Raw genomic sequence first — 21534 nt, forward strand, 5'->3', positions numbered from 1 at the left:
ATTTTTGAACCTGTCCATGTAAGCTGTGCAAAACATCTTGTGAGGGCAGGTCTTCTTTTTCCCTCTGTGGGAAGGAGCCTGTACCCTTCCCCACTGAGACTGGAATAGCAATGGTTTCCTGACCCTTGATTTCTAATTGCATGAATGGAAGGGAGAAAAGTGGAAATTCTAAGTACCAAAAGGCACGTTAAATTTAGTATAATACACTCATCTGGAAACTATCACATTTTTCCTTCTTTCTTAAGCCTGTTGAAATCATTGCTTCGTCTGTGGCGTGATTTGGATTGGGACCAAAATGTGCACACAAGATAGGGCTGAAAAAGGCAGGTGTGCCTGCCCCAGCCTAATGAGAGCTTTTAGGAGAGAGCTTGTATCCCAACTAACAGGAGTATACAGTGAGCAAGGAAACCATATCACTACCCAGGAGAAGGAGGGAAAAAATTGCTGTTTGCTGACTAGAACTGGTTTTGAACGTTTAACAACTCCCCAAGTGCTCAACTAACCACAAATCTGCCTCTTTAACAGCTTGATTAGATGTCTGCTGAGGCTTTGAGATGAATAAACAAGTCACGGAAAAGCAGAGACAGCAGGGGAAAAAAATATCAAGCTGCTTTTCTATTGTTTATCCCAGTTGTTCATGTTTGATCAAGATACCGTCATTGCTTTGTGTTCCAATCCTGCCTGGAGCCAAGAGCAGGACCTGGCTGGATGTGGTGCTGTACACACAAATAAAAACCAGCCTCTGCCCTGGAGAGTTTACAAACTAAACAGATGGGCTGCAGGGAGCTAAGAGGGTTTGTCATTCCCATTTTAAAGATGGGAGAAGCTGTAGGCAAGGTCAGGGAAAAGTGGTGCAGGGAATGTGGTGTGCAGCCAGGACACTGATGGGAGTCCAGCAGCCCAGCTGGTTTTTCATGTGGTGGTGGAGTCTCAGGGGAAGGCTGCCCTTCATAGACTGGGAGACTCCAAAAGTGTTTGTGCCACTCTTTTCCAATTGCCCCAAATTCTTACTGGCAAATCCCTAAAACGTTGGGAATTATGTGCACAGGTTGATAGCTCATGGAATCACTAGTGGGTGTAAACCATTGTGATTCTCAATATGGACTTTGGTGATAATGTGAATCTGATAAGGAGGAAAATCCTGAAATGTATTCCCAGTTCTTTGTGCCTCATGGACAAGGTCACTGCTGTGTTAGGCAGAACATAAACATAATACCAGGGGAAAGTCAATGCCTTGGGAAATCTACCTTAGATATAAATTTAGGTAACAGATTAAGAAAGAGGGAGAATCAAGGAGACAGCAGCATTCCAGTACCATGGAATCATGGAATGGTTTGGGCTGGGAGGGATCTTAAAGCCCATCCAGTGCCACCCCTGCCATAGCAGGGACACCTTCCACACTGTGTGGTGCTGCCTGTCCAGCCTGGCCTTGGGCACTGCCAGGGATCCAGGGGCACCCTGTGCCAGGGCCTGCCCACCCTCACAGGGCAGAATCCCTTCCCAGGATCCAATTCAAACCTACTCTCTTCCAGTTTAAAACCATTCCCCTCATCCTGTCACTCCAGGCCCGTGTCCAAAGTCCCTCTCCAGCAGTGGAAACACAGCAGTGGTGCTGTAACTCATCTCTTCCAGAGAGTTCACATGGATGATTCTCCAAAGGAGGAATTGGTTTTCCACCTGTTTTTCTTGGGTTCCCTCTGAGTTTGGGAGCAATGCAAAAGAAATCACAAAGGTGCTTGTTTGCAAATGCAAACAGTGGGAGCACAAGCAGACTGGAGGTGACAGGTTGTTGTGGCAGTGATGTGCCATGAGGTGCAGGTGATGCTGCAGCTGGAAGGGACAGGCTTGTGGAGCTGGGGAACCCTGACCTGAGGGACCTGCTGGGAAAACCCCATTTTTCAGCAGATTCTGAACCAGCAAGGCACTGCTGACCCTTCCTTTGCTCCCAGCCAGCAGGGTTTGGTGCTTACCCCATAGCACACACCCCCCACAGTCAGAAATGAGCTTTCTCCTCATCTCCCACCCCATCCCTGCCTTCTGAAGTAGGACTGGTGCACATTTTGGCATGGCAGCTCTGTAGGCAGCTGGATGCAATGTGCACAGTGTCTGTGCTGCTCTGAGAGTCCAGCCTATGGCCCACCCACAGTGAAATGCTTAACTGAGATTGAAACTAAATGGGAACATAGTTTATGGAAATTCAGCTGTGGATGGCCCTTCTCTCGTGCCTTCTGGCTGTCAGCACTTTGCTGTGCAGCACTGCAGGCTCCTGGAGCTCCTTTTTCCTCCTGGTGCTGGATACCCACCTCCTGGAGCTTATAAAGATGCTTAGAAGGTTGCTGGTGACTAATAAATCACTCTTCATCTCTAGTCTTTATTGGTGGTGCTTGTAAAGCCTCCAGCTCTGCCTTAGGAGTGGATGCCCCTTCCTGGAAAGGTCATGCCCTGATCAGTTCAGATTCAGTTCATAAATCATGCAAAGGGGTGTGTTTCTTTTCAGAGGTTTTAGAGGATATTCTTCCTCCCTCTCAGTGCTGCACTTGAAGTTGTTAGCAGTGATAAACAGCTAAACCCAAACCCATTACTGCTCCCCTGAGCCATGCATGCCCTGTGGATTTGGAATGAAGGACCTGGAGCTGCTGGAGAGAGTCCAGAGGAGGCACCAAGGTGATCAGAGGGAGCAGCTCCACATGAGAAAGGCTGGGAGAATTGGGATTGCTCAGCCTGGAGAAGAGAAGGCTCCAGGGTGACCTCATTATGGCCTTCCAGTACCTGAAGGAGCCAACAGGAAAGATGGAGAGAGACTGTGGGCAAGGGCAGTGCCAGGACAGGAGGGCAGGGTTAGGTGGGATATTGGGAAGGAGTTCCATCCTGTGAGGGTGGTGAGGCCGTGGTGCAGGTTTGTAATTTTAACTAATTATCTGGAAGTAAATATAAAAGGGTGGCAGACAAATAACTGCTCTTAGGTGGGATGCTGTGTAAGTGAAAAAGTGGAGCAATATCGATTTTGGCCCAGTCAAATGTGAAGTTCAGCATCCAAGTGCAACAAACCCTGATAACACCTGGAGATGGCCCAGCCTGGGGGATTAGGGACCCCAGGACTGAAGGGATTGCTGCTCACAGGCACAGTGAGCAGCAAGGGCTGGAGGCTGAGCAGTGAGACACTGAACTACAGACTGGGATGAGCTGGGAGACCTTTCCAACTCCTGACATCTTACATGGGAGTTACTGAGCTCCACCTGGGAGTGACTGGGTGAAACCAAATGACCTGGAACACACATGGATTCAGATCAGATGATCCAACTGTGTTTGTTGGCTGTAAATTCTCTGAAACTTGTAAAGCCACAAAAGTTGCCTGCAGAATTCCTGGTCTCTGTCCTGTGCCTTAATCCAGTCTGAACTAAGGGCAGAGTGTTTCCAGCTTGAGGACCCTGCTCATCAGACATTGCCTGAAGATGTCCCTGGTGTGGACCTCAGAGGAAAGCCAACCTATTTCTGTGCTGTTCCTTGCTGCTTTGTTCCTCGGCTCCTCCCTCCTGGGCTGTTTTCCTTGGTTTGTGAGGGAATGGCTGATGGGGAGTGCTGCCCCCACTCCTTTTTCCAGGCACGGGGCCCATTTTTTGTTTAATTCTCTCTGAAGATGACACAGTTCCACAGATAATCTGGGGAGAGAGGGGGTATTTCATATGTCAATAAATACATTTTTGGATGATGAGTGGAAGCCTGAGGCTGGAGCTGCAGGAGTGAGGTGCTCTGGAATGGCTGCACACATCACCCTGCTGTCTGCACCCAGGCAGGACAGGGAAAGTGAGTGCTTTAAGGCTTGAGAAATAATTCCTTTAAATCCTTGGGAGCATCCTAGCAGGCCACACACTTGTGGGAGGCTCTAGTTTACTATCTGCAAAGTCATGGATTTTATATCCATATTAGGTATAAATAGAGGTAGGCTGGCAGATAGAGGCAAGGTCACTGTGACTCCTCCAAGCACCGGATGAACCTACAATTATTTCAGATTTAACTCTTGTCATGCACTGCAGCAGCCACTGCTGACAACATTAAAACCTGAATGATGCAAAACTGTCTAACACAGACGTCTCAGCCTGTCCAGGAAAGCTGTGATAAGCTGAGAACTCGTGACCACTTTCATTTCATTCCTCATCAGCTGCAGTAATAGTCACAAAAATCCCAATCCTGTTCCAGGGCAGGAGGAGAGGGAGGCAACAAGCAGATTTCTCAGGGTCCCCCATTTCTGATGTTATGAACCAGACTCTTTAAGCTATGAAAATCATGTTATCTCTTTAAGAATAGCATTTGCATTTGTATTTTGGAAGGTGGGAGGACTGTGAGCTGAGGGCTTTAGTCTGCTAACAAAAGCACATATATTATTTTCCCTTTTTTATTGTTCCTTTTTCCCCCTCAATCATCCTAATTCTAAACAACACTGACACTTGCTGTAGCAGCACTTTGGAAAACTGGCACTTTAGGGCCTCTGATTTTGGGTGCTTTTCTCCAAGGCCAGGGAGTTTGTGCATGAGGCTCTCCCCATGCATTGCTCTGTGAGTCACCCCGTTCCAGGCGGGTGCTGCTTTCCTTTCAGTAATGTGCAAAATGTTCCCTGCACACATGTGGATGTTCTAAGTTTGTCCTGCTGGTTGACAGTTTGGAGGAGCTTTGGTGCCAGAACTCTCTGAACACACACAAGCACCTATTGTGACGAGGGCTGAGCTTGGCTGGGGCCTTCAGGCAGTGCTGCAAGAAAAATAATTAATATAATAAGAGGTTCTGAGTGATTGCAGCAGGGGGAAGTTGTGCAGCAGAGAATAAGATGGTTATCAGAGGGGATTTAACTGGTTGTAATGGAGTTGGAGGAAACTGGTTATTTTTGAAGTGGAAAGGAAAAAAAAAGCTGTTTGAACTCGCAGGGATGAGGGCACCTGCAAATGAAGCCCAATAGCTCAGAAGTGTCCCTGCAGACATGAGCTGAATGGGAGAAGGATTTTGCATGAGCTAAGTTTCTGGGGAAGCAAGGGAGGGAGAGATGGAGGGGTCTGGAGTGCCTGGGAGTGACTGAGCAAGGTGGAAAATGGAGTGATTAAACACACTTGGACTTGCTCAGGGGTGGGAGGGGAACAGTTTGACTGCTGCTCCAGGGCCCCAAAATGCATTGGCCCAGCACTGCAGAGAAACCACTAATGCCAGTGACCAAGGGGAGGGAGCTTGGTCCCCCCTGGAAGGTCAGGCTGCTGGCTGGGGGGAGCCTGCAGGAGCTGACATTGCTGGGGCAGGCAGAGGAGCCCCCCACTGCCCAGCCACATTCCAGCTCACTGCTCAGCCCAGATGTTCTCTAATGGGCTCCAGGATAAAGCCTTTCCCTTCACTCCTGAGCCAGCCAGGAGTCCCCACATCTTTGCAGTTCCCAGCAGGACTCCTGCCCTTCCCCTTGGCCTGCTCAGGGATTCAGCACAGAGCTCAGATCTGGAATCCTAAACCTGATGGAGGTCACTGCTCCAAATTCCTCCCATGGCTGAACCTTCCCTCCAGCCTCTCCTTCCTCCCTGCAGGCTGTGGAGCTCACTGAGTGCTCCTGGTGGATTGAGGGAGGGCTGAAGGAGCAGTGAGGGCTGTTGTACCCAGGTCAATTGGGGGAATCTCAGGAAGCAAGAGCAGTGCTTGTAAGGTCCAGCCTTGCCCAGGCTGCTGGACCTGCACAGACGTGAGAGTCTGTGCTAGCAGCAGTGAGAGGATGTGGTCTTCACACCCTTCCTGCCACCACTGTCCCCTCCCTCCCTCCCTTCCTCCATCTACTTGAGGTGGAGATGGGAAACCATCCCTCAGCTTTTTCAGTTGTTCAATCTCTGTCTCTCTCTCCTGGCACGAGTGCTCCATTCACCCAGGGTGTGAATGCCCTGACACACAGCACTTTGGGGTCCTGGTATCCTGGAGATGTCTTTGGGCTTGTTTAGGAACCAAAAAACTGGAATTTAACCCCAGCAGGTGATAGTCTGATGGGAGAATCACAGAATGGAATCACAGAATGGTTTGGGTTGGCACAGACCTTAAAGATCTTCTTGTTCCAGCCCCTGCCAAGGGCAGGGGTGCCACTCACACTAAATCAGGTTCTTCCAAGCCCTGTTCAACCTTGATGAACTTTGATCCATCCTCGCTCAGAAGGGAGCTGATAAAGAGCTGTCTTTATTTCAGGGACCAGTTCTGCACCCATCTGCAGATCAGATGCAGAGGTGAAGGGAGCTGGTTGGGACAGGGGGCTGGTCAGACCCATGGGCAGGGTCCATGGCAGGCCCAGACATTGACCCCCAAGTCCCTCATGGGTCATGCAAGGGGCATGGAACAAAACACCAGTGGGGGAAGAGCTGGAATTCAGAGCCAGCTGTGGGACATGTGCAGGGTCAGTGTTCCCACACTGCTGCTCCCTGCAGCCCTCCATGGGCACACACACACATTCTCCCCACTCACCTTTCCCCCCATGTGTTTTCCAGCACCCCACTACGGGCAGGCAGGGAATCTTGGACTCCACACTGACACAAATAAAAGAAATACTTTCACTTTTAACTTACAAATACACCCTTTTAATTCTCACACCCACAGTGCCAGGTCCTGTCCTGACAAGTGGGGAGCCCCTGGCACTGTGGGTGTTTGTCAGGAGCCCAAAACAGCAACAGCAGGCAAGGGAGGGATGTCCTGGGTTGCTGTCCCAGTGCACAAAGCCTTGGTGATCCAGCAACAGGGAAATGGCTGAGGGGGGAGGCACGGGGGTGGGGGTGGGTGTGGTGTTTTGGGCAGGGCTGTGAATACCTGGTGGAAAACCAGAATGGAATGGGCTGCTGTGGAGCTGAGAGTGAGGAGCTGTGTCAGAATCCACCAGCCTGTGGGAGAACATCACTGTGCTTTGGCAGGGCTGTTTAGGGGCTGTTTAGGGACTGGCAGCAAACTCCCCCCAGCCTGTGGGGAGTGGGGGCTGCTAAACAGAGGAGTGATGTGTGGAGCAAGAGCCTAAAGCTGCTGCTGGAGACCCTGGCCAGGGAAGAGGCTCAGCCCCTCTCCCTGCTCTCCTTCCCTGCTGAGCTGTGCCTGAGTCTGTCCAAATGACATCTGCAGGCACCGGGTCATCACTCCTCATTCTGGCTGTGATATCACATTGCCAAGGAGAAGGGGAAAAGTCTTGGCCCAGGGCTTTGAAGCCTTTCAGCAGCTTCTTTCATCCCCCAGCCAAGCCGCTCTGTCCTACAGCACCTCTGCCTGTTCCTCCTGACACCAAAAACCTGAACCCTGCTCCTCCTGCCTCCCCACCCCCAGATCCACTGATTGCTGTTTCCCTTTCATGCTGTTTACAGAACTGGAACAGGGATGAATAGTAGGAAGCAGTGAATGAACTGCATGCTGGCTCACAGCCCCTAGCAGAGCAATCACACCCCAGTGCTGAGGATCCCACAAATCCCATCCCAGCACTGAACCACGGACCTCAAACATTCAGCTGAATTTCACCCTTATGCCCATGGTCTGTTGCTGTGTAGCTGGTTGCATCTACATCTTATTTTTCCTTGTGGGAATTTGCTTCCAAGTCTCAGATGTCTCTTATTTCACTCATTCAGAATAAAGTAGTCTCCTTTACAGGCAGGAGTTTGCAGATAGCCATGGGGAGCAGGTAGAGCATTGGTCAAAGGCCTGGGTTCAGCAATGGGTGAAAATGCTGGGAAACCAGATTTTGGGTTCCTACTGGGGTGTGTGGTCATGGCTAGAGGCTGTTCCTCTTGTTGGCCCTTTTGGAGTTGAGCAGTGCAGTACAGTTCAGGGCTGGGTAGGTTCATTCAGTAGGATAAGAAAGTGATGCTGGAAGCAGCTTTTTGCCACCCTGTTTACAAATCCTATTATCCTGGAGCTAGAAGGACCTGGCAGCAGGAAACCATTCCTTCCCTGGCAGCCTGCAGCCTCCTCCAGCAAACACCCAGCCCCAAAGCCTCTCCCCACTGCAGCTGCCAGGGCACCACCAGCACTGCTCCCAGCACAGCTGCTGCTCTTTGCCATCTCCCCTTCCTGCTTCTCTGATCTCCATGCAAATCCTCACACCAACAGCAGCCAGCAAAACCCAGCCAAGCCTGGCAGGTATCTCTTGATTTGGGTAGTGTTTAATGTGGGGGCCTCTTTAGATTAATTGTGCCTTAGCAGACAGAGCCCTTTGGTCTGCAGCAGTTATCATATCTGAAATACAGCCGTGAATGGGGCTTGGCTGTTGGTTTTGTATGGGAAAGAGGGAAACAAAAAAGAGAAAGAGAGGAGAAAGAGGAAGGGAAAAGTAAGCAAAAGCAAAAGAGAAAACCGTCGTCTCTAGTGCTGGAGAACTTTCCCAAAGTCTTCTCTGCAGCCTGGACTCTGCCCCACGGACTCTCTACCACGAATTATGTTTAAATAAGAGTTGTTGGCGTTCAGTGAGCCAATCCAGACTGTTCATGGCACTGCAGGAGCAAGTGCTGGGACATTCCCAGGGCTCTCCCGGCCGAAGCCCCTGGTTTTGTGTCCGGGCGTTTCCAGCGGGCTCTCCCGGATAGCTCCAACACTTGTGGGGGGTTCCAGGGCCCGTGTGGCTGGGTGAGCTCCGTGCCCCCATCTCGGAGCTCCGTGCCCCCATCTCGGAGCTCCATGCCCTGCTGATGGAGCTCCGTGCCCCCATCTCGGAGCTCCATGCCCTGCTGATGGGCTGCCCTGCCGGGCTCTCGGAGCTACAGCCCCACTCTCAGAGCTCCGTGCCCTGCTCTCAGAGCTCCGTGCGCTGCTGATAGAGATCGGTGCGCTGCTCTCGGAGCTCCAGCGCCGCTCTCGGAGCCGGGGGCTGCGGGGGCTCTCGGTGCTCTCGGTGTCCCGGCGGGGCGGGCGGGCGCTGCCTCCTCCCGCTGTCCCTCCCTCCTCTCCCCTCCTCTCCCTTCCCAGCCCGATTGTGCAATCGCGAGCGGGGCCGGCGGCACCGCCCGGAGCCCGGCACCGGGGGGAGGGAGGGCAGGACGGAGGGAAGGAGGGAGGGCAGGAGGGAGGGAGGCGGCAGCTCGCAGCTCCCGCCCGCCCGCGCTCCCGTGGCCGCGCCGGGGATGCGGCAGCCGCCGGGCAGCGCCGGGCCCCGCACCCCATGGGATGCGCCCGCCGTCGCCTGGCTGGTGAGTAGCCCGTAGCCCTTGGCTTTGTGTGCCCCGCACCCCGCCCCGAACCTGCTGCTTTTTCCCCGCACCGCGTTTCCCGTCTCTTTTCCTCTCGCTTCTCACCCTCCCTTCCCCCGGCGGTGATGGATGGTCGGGAGGATGAGGATGTTGCCGCAGAAATGGGTTGCAGATGAGGCGGGTTTGGGGGGTTCTGCTCTGCAGTCCTTGAGCTGTTTCCACCGCCGCTTTAGCTGCAGTGGAATAAAAGCCGGGGAGCCGCGCAGGGTCGGTCGCACATCTGTGGTACAGAGTCCTTCCCTCCTTCCCATCCCTGCTTTGGAACAAAAGTGCCGAGGGAAGAACGGGAACGCTCGGTAGCGATGAACCACAGCGCCGGCGGACGCGGGCTACTTCAACGATCATAAAAGAAAAAAGTTTTCCCGATGGCAAGGCAGTAAACTTTTGTTCCTTGAAAAGTTCATCCCGGGGATTAATTTACATCCTTGTTTCATGGAAATACTTTAGGCACTTACTGTAAAGCTTATATCCGATATATCCCGACCTGTTTTTTGAACCCCAGCGTAGCATTTCAATTTGTCTCAGTGTCTGTGGCAATTTTTATTTGTTCTGTGCATTTTAAGATCGGCAGGGATTTCTCTTTTTCTCTGATAGGTGTTTTAGGAACAGAACATGCTTTAGCTCACTTTCAGGCTGCATTAAAGTTGATCTGGACAATCCTTTATTACCTACTAACATTTCTCTTATGAGGGCACCAGCAAGTTCTGCTCCACTCCACCATCTAACTTTTACATATAGGATTTTAACCCCATCAAATTAAAAATTCAGTTTATGTGAAGTGTTTGTGGATTTAGGACACTATAGCTTTTCTATGCAGGTTTTTTTTTTGGAAAAATCTGCACCCTGCCGAAACAAGTGGGAAATATCCTAGTGAGATGGAGAGACCCAGATTTTCCCTTGTATTTTTAGCCAAACAACTCAGTGCCCTCTTTGCAGTGTCCAAGCAGCCAAAAATCAGCTGCATACACTGGGCACTTCTGCCTTTTGAAAGCAGTCTCCAATCTCATAAAAGCCTGCTCGCCTCAAATTTGCAAACCGCAGGATGGGAAATGGAATTTGCCTTCAGTATAAAAATCCCAAGTGTTTGCAAACAGCCCTGAGAAGAATCCGGGCTCTTGGCGTGACCTCTCAGCGCTGGATTCCAGCTTGGAGAGTTTGTGGTCTCACAAAAAGGGCAAACAAGTAAAACCTTCCCGTGGCCGGCCGTCCTTCTGCAGCAAGGAAAACGGTGGAGCTGGAGGGAATTTGGGGTGCTCTGGAGGTGCAGGATGGGGCCCTGAGCCAAAGAGCTTTTGGAGGAGCCTTGAGCAGCTGCCCATGCTGGGGTGGCTTTGCCTGCAGCGAGTGTTGGCGTTGCCGAGGGCGGATTGAGCTGGTGCAGCTTTGGGAAACCTGCCCGAGGAGCAGAGGAAACTCCTGGGCAGTTATTCCTGCCCAAGCTCCATGCTGTTCCCATTAAAGCTTTAGCAGTTCCTCTGCCAGATCCCATATCCGACCACGGGGCAGGCAGAGCCAGGTTCTCGCTCCGTCCTTGGGCCTTTGCTCTTTTTGTTCTGAAGTCGGCTGAAAAAAGCCACCCTCAGGCTCTGTGTCCCCTGTGACACAGCAAGGAGCAGAGGAACAGAGGTCCAGCAGGCTTCACACCTACCCAAAGCAGACTCTTAAAAACCTGAGCACTGATAAATGGTCACTGTGGGGGAGTTGTGGCATGGGAGTGAGGGTGGTGTGTCCTGTGTGAGCCCGGCAGGGCTGTGCTGCCTTTCCCAGAGCTTTGTTTTGTGTGCAGTGCTGTTTGGGGAGGCAGGGCCAGGGTTTTCCTGGACTGAAATTAGCACTGAGGGTGGGAGAGGAGCAGCCCAGCACCCATCCCAGCATTGTGGGGCTGCCCCCAGTCCAGCCAAGCTGAGCTTTGGGAATGGGGTCAGGATGGGGCCACTGCTCGGGTCACTCTTAGATGTGGTTTAAGCCTCCTCCTTCTCTGACAGAGAGCTCCAGCAACCTGTCCAGAGTGAAAGGGACTGCTGCTCGGTCACAGTGTGATTTATTTGTGGGCCAATCCTGCAGTTTAGGAGAAACTGTCTAAATGTCAAGTGTGAGGTCAGCCCTGGTAGCAGCAGAAAATACCAGCTGGGCCACGAGCTGTTACATTGCCTCCAAACCCCTCTGGCCTTGCACTTCTCTGTTTTTCTGCTCTGGTCAATGCCATGGGTAAATAACACAAACATTGGGTTCATGCCATCACAACTGAGGAGGCTGGTGTGGTGTAGAGACTAAAAGAGGGCAAAAACCCAGCAGGTCACTGAATTTCTGCTGCTGCGACCAAGAAATGGCTTGAAGGGGAATAAAGGGAGAGGGAGACAGCAGGGAGGATCTTGAAAGACCCACAGCTCCATCCACAAGCTCTTTTCTCCTTTCCTCTTTCCCCTTCTTGCTCCAGCAGTGGGAACCTGATCCTGCAGGCGCAGCCCTGCTGTGCTGGGTTTTTATGCAAGTTTGGTAATGAATGACCGAGAGCCAGCGTGGTTGGCATCCGAGACAGCTCCCCTCACTGCCTGCAGGAATTAAAAAAATCATCATCCTGGTGGCCAGTCGGCACTGGAACTGGTTTTATCTGGTTCCAGTTAGACTTGTTTTGAGTAAGACGAGCGGTGCCAGATTCTGATCTCATTTGCACCAGTGGAGTCATTTGGAGGAGCCGGTCCCAGTTTACCTCACTCAGTGGAAGCAGAACCTGCTGGCAGGAGCTCTGTGCCCAGTGCCTGCTCAAACCCAGCCTGGGGAGAGCCCAGCAGCTCCCCAGCCCTCCCCAAGGCTCTGGGGTTTGGCTCCCCAGAGCTGTGCTGCCACAGTGGATCAGGCAATGGCAGTGAGCCAGCTCCAGCACAGCCAGGTGCTCTGGGGTGCCCTGGGTGAGGGGTGATGCTCAGGCTCCCACAGTGATGGAGGGGGGGATTTTCCCTTTACAGCTGGGTGGGAACTGCTGCTCACAGTGCTCAGGGGCAGTGCTGGAGACAGCAGCCAAATCCCTGCTGCCCATGGGGTTTTCAGAGGAGCTGCTGGACACCTTCCACTGTCCTGCACGTCCAGCTGCCCTGCCCCAGGCTGGCTGTGCTGGGAGCACAGCAGCAGGGCCCTGCTCAGGCCCGGGCATGTGAGCCAGCCCTGGGGCTGGAGCTGCTCCCAGCTGTGCTCCCATCAGCTGCACGGGGCTGGGAATGCTCCAGCCACGGCTCCAGACCCCTCCTGCCCAGGGCAGGGCTTGGGCACAGCCTGCAGCATCCCTGCCCACTGAGCTGGGGCTCCCCAGGCTGCTCCCCAGAACTGCTGCTGCTGGAGGCTGGCCCCAGGCTTGTGTCCAGCTCCCCATAAGCTGATCTGGTCCCAGGTTTCATTTCCAGCTCCCCATAAACTGATCCTTGCTCCCATCCCACTTGTCCTGCTGCTCTTGGGGGCTGCAGAGCCCCACATTCTTCAAGAAAAGGGGGAGCTGTGGCTCCAGAATTTGTTCCTGAGCTTTAGGTTGATGCATTTTCCTGGCTGTGATTGTTCTTAATGCTGAAGAAATTGAGCAATTGAAATAAATTACCAGAAACTGTTTATGTGACTCTGGCCTCTTCTACAGGCCATTAGTGTGTCCCTTTTCCAGCACAGCTCCTTCACGACCCCAGCCTAAGCCTAAGTCCAGGGGTAACTTTCCAATGACTTTTGTAGGTAAAGCAGCTTGAATTATTTTTTTTTTTCAGCTGCAAAAAATGAATCTCCCAAGTGCTCAGTGCATGGTCGAGAAGCCAGATTAAAACTCTCAATGTACCAACATCTTTTAACATTCTGGCCAATGTGGGCAGGGGAGAGGGCTTTAAAAATGCTGTACTGCTTTTCTTTATTTCTGCTTTATTTCTGTGACTTGCCCAACTGTGCTTGAGTGGAAATTAATGTGTTACAGAAGGGAAGCTCCAACATCTGCTCCTGAAAGGAGCAGACACAGCCAGGTCCACAGTGAGAAACGACACAGCTTTTGCTCCACTATCAAAAAGTTCTTAGGATGGATTCTTGTGGTTGTTAAATATCAAATGTCTTCCTGTGGTAGCTCCCTGTTTATTTTTCTGTAATTTCTCCCCAGATTTTGCAGCTCAGCAAAGCAAGGCTGGAGCTCTGAGCTCGGGAGAGATTTCTGTGCTCAGTTAAGCACTTTTGTGTCCTGAGGAATTACCTCCAGACATTCTCAGTGCAGAGTTCTCTTCCCTCTCCCCTGCCCATATCATACCTCAATCAGATTCTTTAGGGCTATTACAGTCACTACAGTAAGGGTCCCCAAAACTGTAAAGTTTTAGTTAAATGCAAATTCCAAAAAGGGGGAAGTATTTAATAAGAACAGATATTAAAATAACATCTGCTGTTTTGATAAATGTTTTTCAATACACAGTGACTTTTCAATTTTTTTGCAGTTGAGATTTAAGCTTTTCCTCTTAATAATGCTGGCTTATAAGTTGTTTTGTTCCATGTAAGTAAATATTATTTGAGTTGAGTTCCCTCAGAGCCAATCCCCAGTGGTGTTCAGAACTTACAGACCTCATCCTGTGCCTGAGGAGAGCCGTGCCCTGGATCTTCCTGGGGTGTTTTTTTCAGGGATGTTTCTTTCTGGGATGTTTCTTTTTGGGATGTTTCTTTTTGGGATGTTTCTTTCTGGGATGTTTCTTTCCAGTTGCCACCAAGCAGACACTTTACTGTGGCTTTGCATCCTTTTGGGTGCCTCAATAATAATTTTCTTTGTAGCATTTCCTGGCCACCTGCAGGCACGGGAGCGAGTCCTGGCAGAGCTCTGCCCTGCCCTGCGTGTCCTGGGGTGACTCCCCCCCACGCTGTCCCCACCTGGCTCCCACCTGCCCCCAGCACCTTCCACCCAGGAATGTGGGGCAAGGGCTGCTGGCAGCCAGCCCTGCCTCCTGCTTCTCTCAGGGCAGTCTGGCACTGCAGACACCTCCCTGTGCTTCCACTCTGAGGGAGCCATCAGCTCACTCGGTGCTCCCCTGTCCCTGCTCTTGCAGCCAGGGAAACTGAGGCACAGAGCAGCTTTGGGCCCTCCTGTGCTCCCTGTGGCAGCTCTTGTCAGCAGAGCAGCACAAATGAGCAGTGGCACAAAGTGCTGTGACCCCTGGGGCTGCTGCTGGCAGCTCAGCACAGCTGGGTGGGCAGCTGGCCCCACCAGGAGGGACAGCCTTGTGTCCAGGGACAGGGATCTGACCCAGACCAAGGGCTGAAACCTCCACCTTGTCCATGTGAGCTCTCCAAAGGGCCTGGATCCCTCAGTGGGCACTGAGGTTTCTGTGGCAGCCTTGGCCAGGTGGTGTTTGTAAAGCTTTGGGGGCTCTTGTCTCTCAGAGGCTGTGGTGCCATGAGCACAATCTACAGTCTTTGTGGTTCTCTGTATTTGGCAGATTTGCAAGATCCTGGATAAGAAAAATACCTATAAACACATTAAACAACTCATGAAACATTCCCCATGTCCACCTGCAAGCTTGTCTTGTGTTATGGTGTAAACTTCCCACTGGAAAAAGAGGGTAAAACTGATTAGATCTGTTTTATTTTCCTCCAGAAGTGTTTGGTTTCCAAATGTCTGGGAGCAGCTGTGGGCTGGATGGTGGGAACGTGGCCTCCGAGGTAATTCCAGTGATTGTCCTCCAGCCCATGTAACCAGGAGATTTTCCCAGCTGCTCCCAGGGGCTGCTGTTTTCCTGCTGGGGGATTCCTGAGAGCGCTGGGATGGGAGCACGGAGCTCTTCTGGGCGACACAAAACACCTGAGGCGCTGCCAGGAGAGCTGCACAGCTGGGGCTGAGCTTGGGCAGGACTCCAGGGCTGCTGGGGGTACCCGGGCTGGAGAAGGGCTCTGGAGCTCAGCTCGGGCTGCAGCTGCGCTGGGAGCTGCCCGTGCCAGCCCAGGCTGAGTCATTGCTCTCCCCAGCGCCGCAGGGATGGGGGAGCTGCCCTGGGGCTCCTGCATGGAGCAGGGGGACACCCTCAGGGTCTCCTCTGCCGGAACTGAGCTGAACTTTCTGCTTGAAGAGCTTTGACCCGAGGGGATAAAAACGTGCAGGGCAGAGAAAGAAGCCCCTGTGCGCCGGGAAGCGGCTGCTCCCGCCGGGTCACACTCGCTCCTTTGGGCTGCAACGTGTAATTTAGCTTGTCACGGAGGAATGTGCTCAATGCCTTTATTTAATCGGGAGTTTGCAAACCCGCTCAGGTGCCTCGTTCTCCTTTTTCCCTTCCCTGGGCAGGCGGGGGGATGAGGGGGTGCTGCTTTTGTCGGAGGGATGCTGCTGGTGTTCGCATGGCTGCTCCAGCCCGGCTCCTCCCGAGCTCTGCCGCATCCCGTGTTCTCCCGGGCACTGCAGGAACCTCGGGGTTTGCTCGAAAAACAACCCTGCGGCTTCCTGGACATTCCTGGGGAAAGGCAAACACCGTGTGCTGGGGCTGTGCTGTGTTCAGGGCTGCAGGTCAGGGGGATAGCAGTGCTGAGGAATGGGGGATACTTGGAATTTCTACAGCTCCGAATTGGTTCCCCTGCTGGGATTTGCCCAATCCCTGTGCTGGAGGTGCCCAGTTTCCCTGCTGGGGGTGCCCAATCCCCCACTCTTCCACCACCCCTTGCAAAGGGGACTGGCATCCCTTGGGCTTACAAACACAGCCCTGCTCAGGACAGGAGAAGGCTTCAGCACATGTTTAAGTGCTTTTCTGAATCCAGGCCATTGCTTTAGCAGAGCACAGCTTCACTCATCCTCCTCCCAGGAGCCCAGATGGGAGAGGATCCCTCATTCCTCCTGCAATGGGTCTGCCCTGAGCAGCAGGAACCCTTCCATGGAACAGCTCCCTCCAGGAGCACAGCACAGACAGGAATATTTACCTCTTTGCAGCTGGGCAGAGATGCACAGAAACCTGGAAACCACCTTTCTTAGGAAAGAGGGAAATTGCTCTGTAATGGGGCATGTGGAAGTGAACTTGTGTGCTGGCTCCAGAGGAATTTGGGCTGTTCCCCGGGGGCTGTGATTGCTCCTTGGGTCACATCCCAGCTCTGATCTCGGACTTGCCTTTGGGAGCAGGATTCCTCAGCACAGAGCTGCTGGCATTTGAGGAATGAGTGATGCTTGTTTTGGAAAGCAAGCCAAGTGCGTGTGAGTCTGTGTATGCAACTTAGCCACGTCCTTCCTTCAGAAATTGCAGAATTCCCCCACTGAAATGGAGAAGAAACAAACCTCAAGCACAAGAGTCCTCTTCAGGACAGATGTATTTAAACCCACAACTCTCATCAGTGGCAGTGCAAGCTCAGGAGTTCAAAGTCTCCTTTGTGCAGGTATTCCCACCAGGGAATGGATTCACATCCCACAAGTGCTGGGAGGATTACAAAGCCAGGGCTTTGCAGGTGTTGTGCTTTAGATTATTGTGGTTCTTGTATCAACAGAAAAGGAGGAAATTTAGCAGAGACACCACAAGATTCCTTCAGAGATCTGGTGAATGAGGATGCCCTTTTCTGTCTGCCATGGGATGGAAGAGAGGAAAGAATCTTCATCTGTATCTTGATTCAGATCCAGGAGGTTGAGCTCAGTGGAGGGATAACAGGGCAAAATCCCAAAATGACCCTAAAATCCCTGAGTGCTTAGGAGAGCATCTCAATCATTCAGATAAGTCTGATGGTCCTGCAGCCCAGGGGGTGTGGGTGTGGATGAAGATTCTGGAGGATCAGGACATTTTTCCTCTCTTCCCAGCAAGTGTTAGAGGGCTGGGCCCAGGAGCCATGGGAATCAACAGGAGTCTTTCCAATGTGGGCTGTGAATCATTGTCTGGATAAATAAATAGAAGGAAATAACAAATAACATGGTTCTAACAAATATCTCATAAATGCCTTTTGCCGTGACTCCATCCAAACCCCACAGAGGAAAAAATGTCCCTGTTTCTGTGCTGCTTTTCCATCTGCCTTTCCCCTGCAATTTGGGAGTGTTAATTCAGGCACCTTGTCTGGGAAGCAGAGCAAGGAAACCTGGTGGGGATTTCTCTGGGGGTGGGGAGTGGCCTCCAAGCCAACCACCTTTGGTGGTTTCTCCTTGTGACAAGGGCCCCCCTTGTCTGCAGCCCCAGTCCCCATCCTGGGAATATCCCTCTGCAGAATTGGAGTGGCTCTGTGCAAATAAACCTTGTGCTGTTCTTTCCTGCGGGTTTCCAGCCTCGGGCTGGGGTTTCCATGTGCTCCTGTGCTGCTGCCTTGCAGCGACACCTGCTGCCACTCCCTGGAGGAGAGGGGACCCAGCAGGGCCAGCTCTGTCTTTCAGGGTGGGGGAAAAAGAAGCAGGAAAGCTTGTTCCTTCTTCAAATAAAAACATTTCTCTGATGTGGGACTTTTCCAGCCTGGCTTGACACTTTTGGTTTGCAAAGTTCTCCCAGCCCAGCGTTGGGTGGTGGGAAATGAGGAAAATCCTGCAAACAGAGCTTGGGAGAGGTGACACAGGTATCACTGGCCAGGAGTGTTGGGAGGAGGAAAGGGGCAGAGTAGCACATCCCACTGCACGGGCAGTGCTGTGGGAGCTGTCCTGGCACGGCAGTGGCTGTGGAGGGAGCAGTGCTTGGAACCACCAAGAGCTCCCACGGGGGGATAAACTGGCTGGGCTGCTTTGGCAGGTTAGGGTTGGGTTAGGGTTAGGGGTTAGGGCTATGGTTAGGGGTTAGGGTTGGGGTTAGGGTTAGGTTTAGGGGTTAGAGTTAGGGTTAGGGTTAGGTTTATGGGTTAGGGTTAGGGTTAGGTTTATGGGTTAGGGTTAGGTTTATGGGTTAGGTTTAGGATTAGGGTTATGGTGAGGTTTCCCTCCTGCTAAGGCTGTTGTGTTGCTGTGCAGGTGTAGGGCTGTGGCAGAGCTGGCCATGATGCTATGGTTCCTGCTGGGGGCCCTGTTCCCAGCCCTGCTCCCTGCTGCTCCCCCTCCCATCAACAAGCTGGCGCTGTTCCCGGACAAGAGCGCCTGGTGCGAGGCCAAGAACATCACCCAGATCGTGGGGCACAGCGGCTGCGAGTCCAAATCCATCCAGAACAGGTACAGAGCCCCCAGCCCCCCTGAGGCACCCAGGGCTCTGCCAGGCTCAGTGCCCTGCCCCTGGCTCAGCCCTGGAAGCTCTGGGAGGAGCAGAGTGCCCTGAGCCCTCCCTGCTGTCTTTGCAGGGCCTGTCTGGGACAGTGCTTCAGCTACAGCGTCCCCAACACCTTCCCCCAGTCCACAGAGTCCCTGGTTCACTGCGACTCCTGCATGCCAGCCCAGTCCATGTGGGAAATTGTGAGTATCCTGCTCTGCTCTGACACCACTTCTGGGCCACTCCTTCTCCTTCTCTGGGCTTTTCCCACTCATGGTTTCCTTCCAGGGGTCTCAGGTGACTGTACTGTGTCTGGAGATGCCTGGGTGGAAGGAGCTGCTGAATGATCCAACATCCCTTTATTTGCAGAACCATCCCCTCTCATTCCCTGCATTATTTATCCCTGTGCATATCCACATGCCTGTTGTTTCCACTGCTCCCTTTGTCACCTGCTCCCTCCTGTCACTGCTCCTGGCTGTGTTTGATGTCCAGAAGTTCCTCCCACAGCCAGTCATGCTCAGACCTCACAGTTCTGTGTCACCTCTGATCCTGGCAGAGCCACAAGAAGCCCAGAGCCCAGGGAGCTGTCTCTGCTCTCTGCCTCACTTTCAGCTCACATTTGGTGAGAGGGTTTGGTCCAAACTACCTGGCTGCTTGGCACCACCTCTTGTGGTGGCTTTTGCTGTCTCACTGATGTTCCAGTGCCAGCAGTGTCCTGCTGTGTCCTGCTGTGTCCTGCTGGGGTCTGTGCTGAAAGGAGGTGGGAGTCAGGTGGGGCTCTGTCTCTTCTGTCATGCCTCAGGTGAAAGGAGGAGAGGAAATGGCCTCAAGGGAGGTTCAGATTAGATATAAGAAAAAAAATTTCACTGAAAGGGTGGCCAGGCTTTGGAAAAAGTTCCCAATGGAGTCCCTGTCCCTTGGAGGTGTCCAAGGAATGACTGGACATGGCACTCAGTGCTCTGGGCTAGGTGACAGGTGGGGAAGGGTCATGGGTTGGATTTGATGGTTTTGGAGGTCTGCTCCAATCTTAATGATTGAATTCCATGGTTTAGAGGTTCTAGGTTAATTCCATGGTGGTGCTGGGTTGATAGTTTGACTTGATGAGCTTGAAGCTCTTTTCCAGCCTTGATGATTCTGTGATTTTTCTCTGAGTGTCTGGAATTACATTCCCAGAGAACTCTCACCTTTCAGACTGACCAGGGGTTTGTTTCTATGGACAGAAACCCATCCCACCTGCCCTAAAACACCCCAAATCTGCAAGGTCTGGGGCAGGCCACGGGAGCCTGAGCTCACTGTGTCCTTGTCCTGCTGCCCAGGTGACACTGGACTGTCCAGGCAACGAGGAGATCCCCAGGGTGGACAAGCTGGTGGAGAAGATCCTGCACTGCAGCTGCCAGGCCTGTGGGAAGGAGCAGAGCCACGAGGGAGCCCTGTTCAACGTGTACCTGAACGAGGAGAGCATGGCCCACGAGGGGAACATGGCCCACGGGGGGCACATGGCCCACCAGGGCCCCCACCACCACCCCCAGCAGCAGCAGCAGGAGCTGCAGGAGCCCTCCAGCCACCAGCAGCACGAGGAGGAGGGCGAGGAGTGACCAGCCCTGGGACTGTCCTGGCAGGGCTGTGGGGAGGGAGGGGGTGCTGGACTCTGTCCTGTCAAATCAAATCAAATCAAATCTCTGCCCCCTGACACCCCAGCAGGGCCGAGGCTGCAGCTGCAGGCTGAGACACCAGGGCTCAACCTTTCCTGATGCAAAACTACTTGCACATAATAATAATAATATATTGAGAGGAGTGGCACGAGGGTCTCTGGCTGAGGGCAGGGGCTGGGTTGGGCTCCCAGGGTCCCAGCCCTCTGAGTCCTGCTGAGTTTTCCTCATGCCCAGCAAGGAGAAAGAAGGGAAGCAGCTTCTCCACAGTCCCACGAGGAATCTCTTGCACCCCTTCTGCCTCCTCTGTCCCTGCTCCCACAGAGCTCAGCTCACACTCCTGGCACCCCCTGGTCTCCAGCCCTTTGTGTCAGGGCTCCTGGGGAGGGTTTTGCCCAGGATGTGCCTCTGGGGCTGTGTGTGAGGGGACTGGGAGCCGTGCTGGTGACAACCCTCACCTTGCTGTCCCCAGGGCCACATGTTCCACTGCTCCTGGGCATGAGGGATTTGGGTCATCAGTGCTAGGGCTTCACCTTTGGGGGCTGCAGGGGAAGGCCAAGGGCTGGGGGGGGTCTGGGGGAGGTTCCACCCTGTCCCCCCTCTCCCTGCTGCATTTTCATGCTGGTGGAGGGAGAAGGGGCTGCAGGGAGGGTTGGGGCAGGGCTGGGGTCGGGGTGGGCACAGCCTCTGCTGCCCCCCTCTCTCTCTGTTGTATAAAGCTGATTCCTTGAAGTTGTCCTGACAAGAGCTTCCAGAGCTTGTAATCGACGCCTCCCCCTCTTTTTGCCAAGTTTTGGTGTTTTTTTTTTTCTTAAATAAATTAGTTCTGAGTTCCACTGCTCATCGCTGTGATGCCTGTGTGGTTTTTGGCAGTGCTGACACCAGGACACACCAGGACAGGCAGCGGTGCCGCCGGTTTCCAGCCGGGAAAAGGAGGAGACGGAGCTGCTGGAAGGAAAACGAGCCCAGATCCTGAGCGTGGGGCTGCGGGGCTCCCACGGTGTGGGATTCCTGTGGGATCTCTGGGATCTCGCCAGCCCTGCCGGCAGTGCTGCCGCTAGGTGCCAGCCTCGGTCCGGCTGCTCCCGCATCCCGAGCCGTGGGGATGCTGCGGGAGCGAGATCGGGCAGGAGGGGCTGAGCACCTGGGAACCAGCGGGATCTTCACCAGGGATGGGGATCAGGAACCCCTGACACGGAGATGTGTGCCCTTGTGGTCAGTGATGTGCCCTGAGCAATGGTCAGTGATGTGCTCTCAGTAATGGTCAGTGATGTGCTCAGCAATGGTCAGTGATGCTCTCAGCAATGGTCAGTGATGTGCTCTCAGCAATGGTCAGTGATGTGCTCTCAGCAATGGTCAGTGATGTGCTCAGCAATGGTCAGTGATGTGCCCAGCAATGGTCAGTGATGCTCTCAACAATGGTCAGTGATGTGCCCAGCAATGGTCAGTGATGTGCTCTCAGCAATGGTCAGTGATGCTCTCAGCAATGGTCAGTGATGTGCCCAGCAATGGTCAGTGATGTGCCCAGCAATGGTCAGTGATGTGCCCAGCAAT

The 21534-nt window shown here is 53.1% G+C and overlaps 1 protein-coding gene across 1 annotated transcript; it reads left to right on the top strand.

Annotated features, from left to right (window-relative positions):
• Window positions 1-9023: 9023 nt before the first annotated feature.
• On the top strand, window positions 9024-20823 carry LOC306811875 (neuroblastoma suppressor of tumorigenicity 1-like). Its single transcript, XM_079325939.1, has 4 exons — window positions 9024-9161; window positions 18103-18297; window positions 18423-18534; window positions 19648-20823. The coding sequence occupies exons 1-4, from the start codon at window positions 9139-9141 to the stop codon at window positions 19924-19926; spliced, it is 609 nt and encodes a 202-aa protein (XP_079182065.1). The 5' UTR covers window positions 9024-9138; the 3' UTR covers window positions 19927-20823.
• Window positions 20824-21534: the final 711 nt, after the last annotated feature.

Source organism: Erithacus rubecula, assembly GCF_903797595.1.
Source record: "Erithacus rubecula genome assembly, chromosome: 24".
NCBI classification, from domain to species: domain Eukaryota; kingdom Metazoa; phylum Chordata; class Aves; order Passeriformes; family Muscicapidae; genus Erithacus; species Erithacus rubecula.

What these genes read in the sequence shown, in the direction of transcription:
- LOC306811875 (XM_079325939.1), top strand. Translation starts at nt 9,139, where the DNA reads ATGCGCCCGCCGTCGCCTGGCTG. An exon ending in CGCCCGCCGTCGCCTGGCTG is followed by an intron (nt 9,162 to 18,102) that starts GTGAGTAGCCCG and finishes GTTGCTGTGCAG; the next exon opens with GTGTAGGGCTGTGGCAGAGC. An exon ending in CCCAGTCCATGTGGGAAATT is followed by an intron (nt 18,535 to 19,647) that starts GTGAGTATCCTG and finishes CCTGCTGCCCAG; the next exon opens with GTGACACTGGACTGTCCAGG.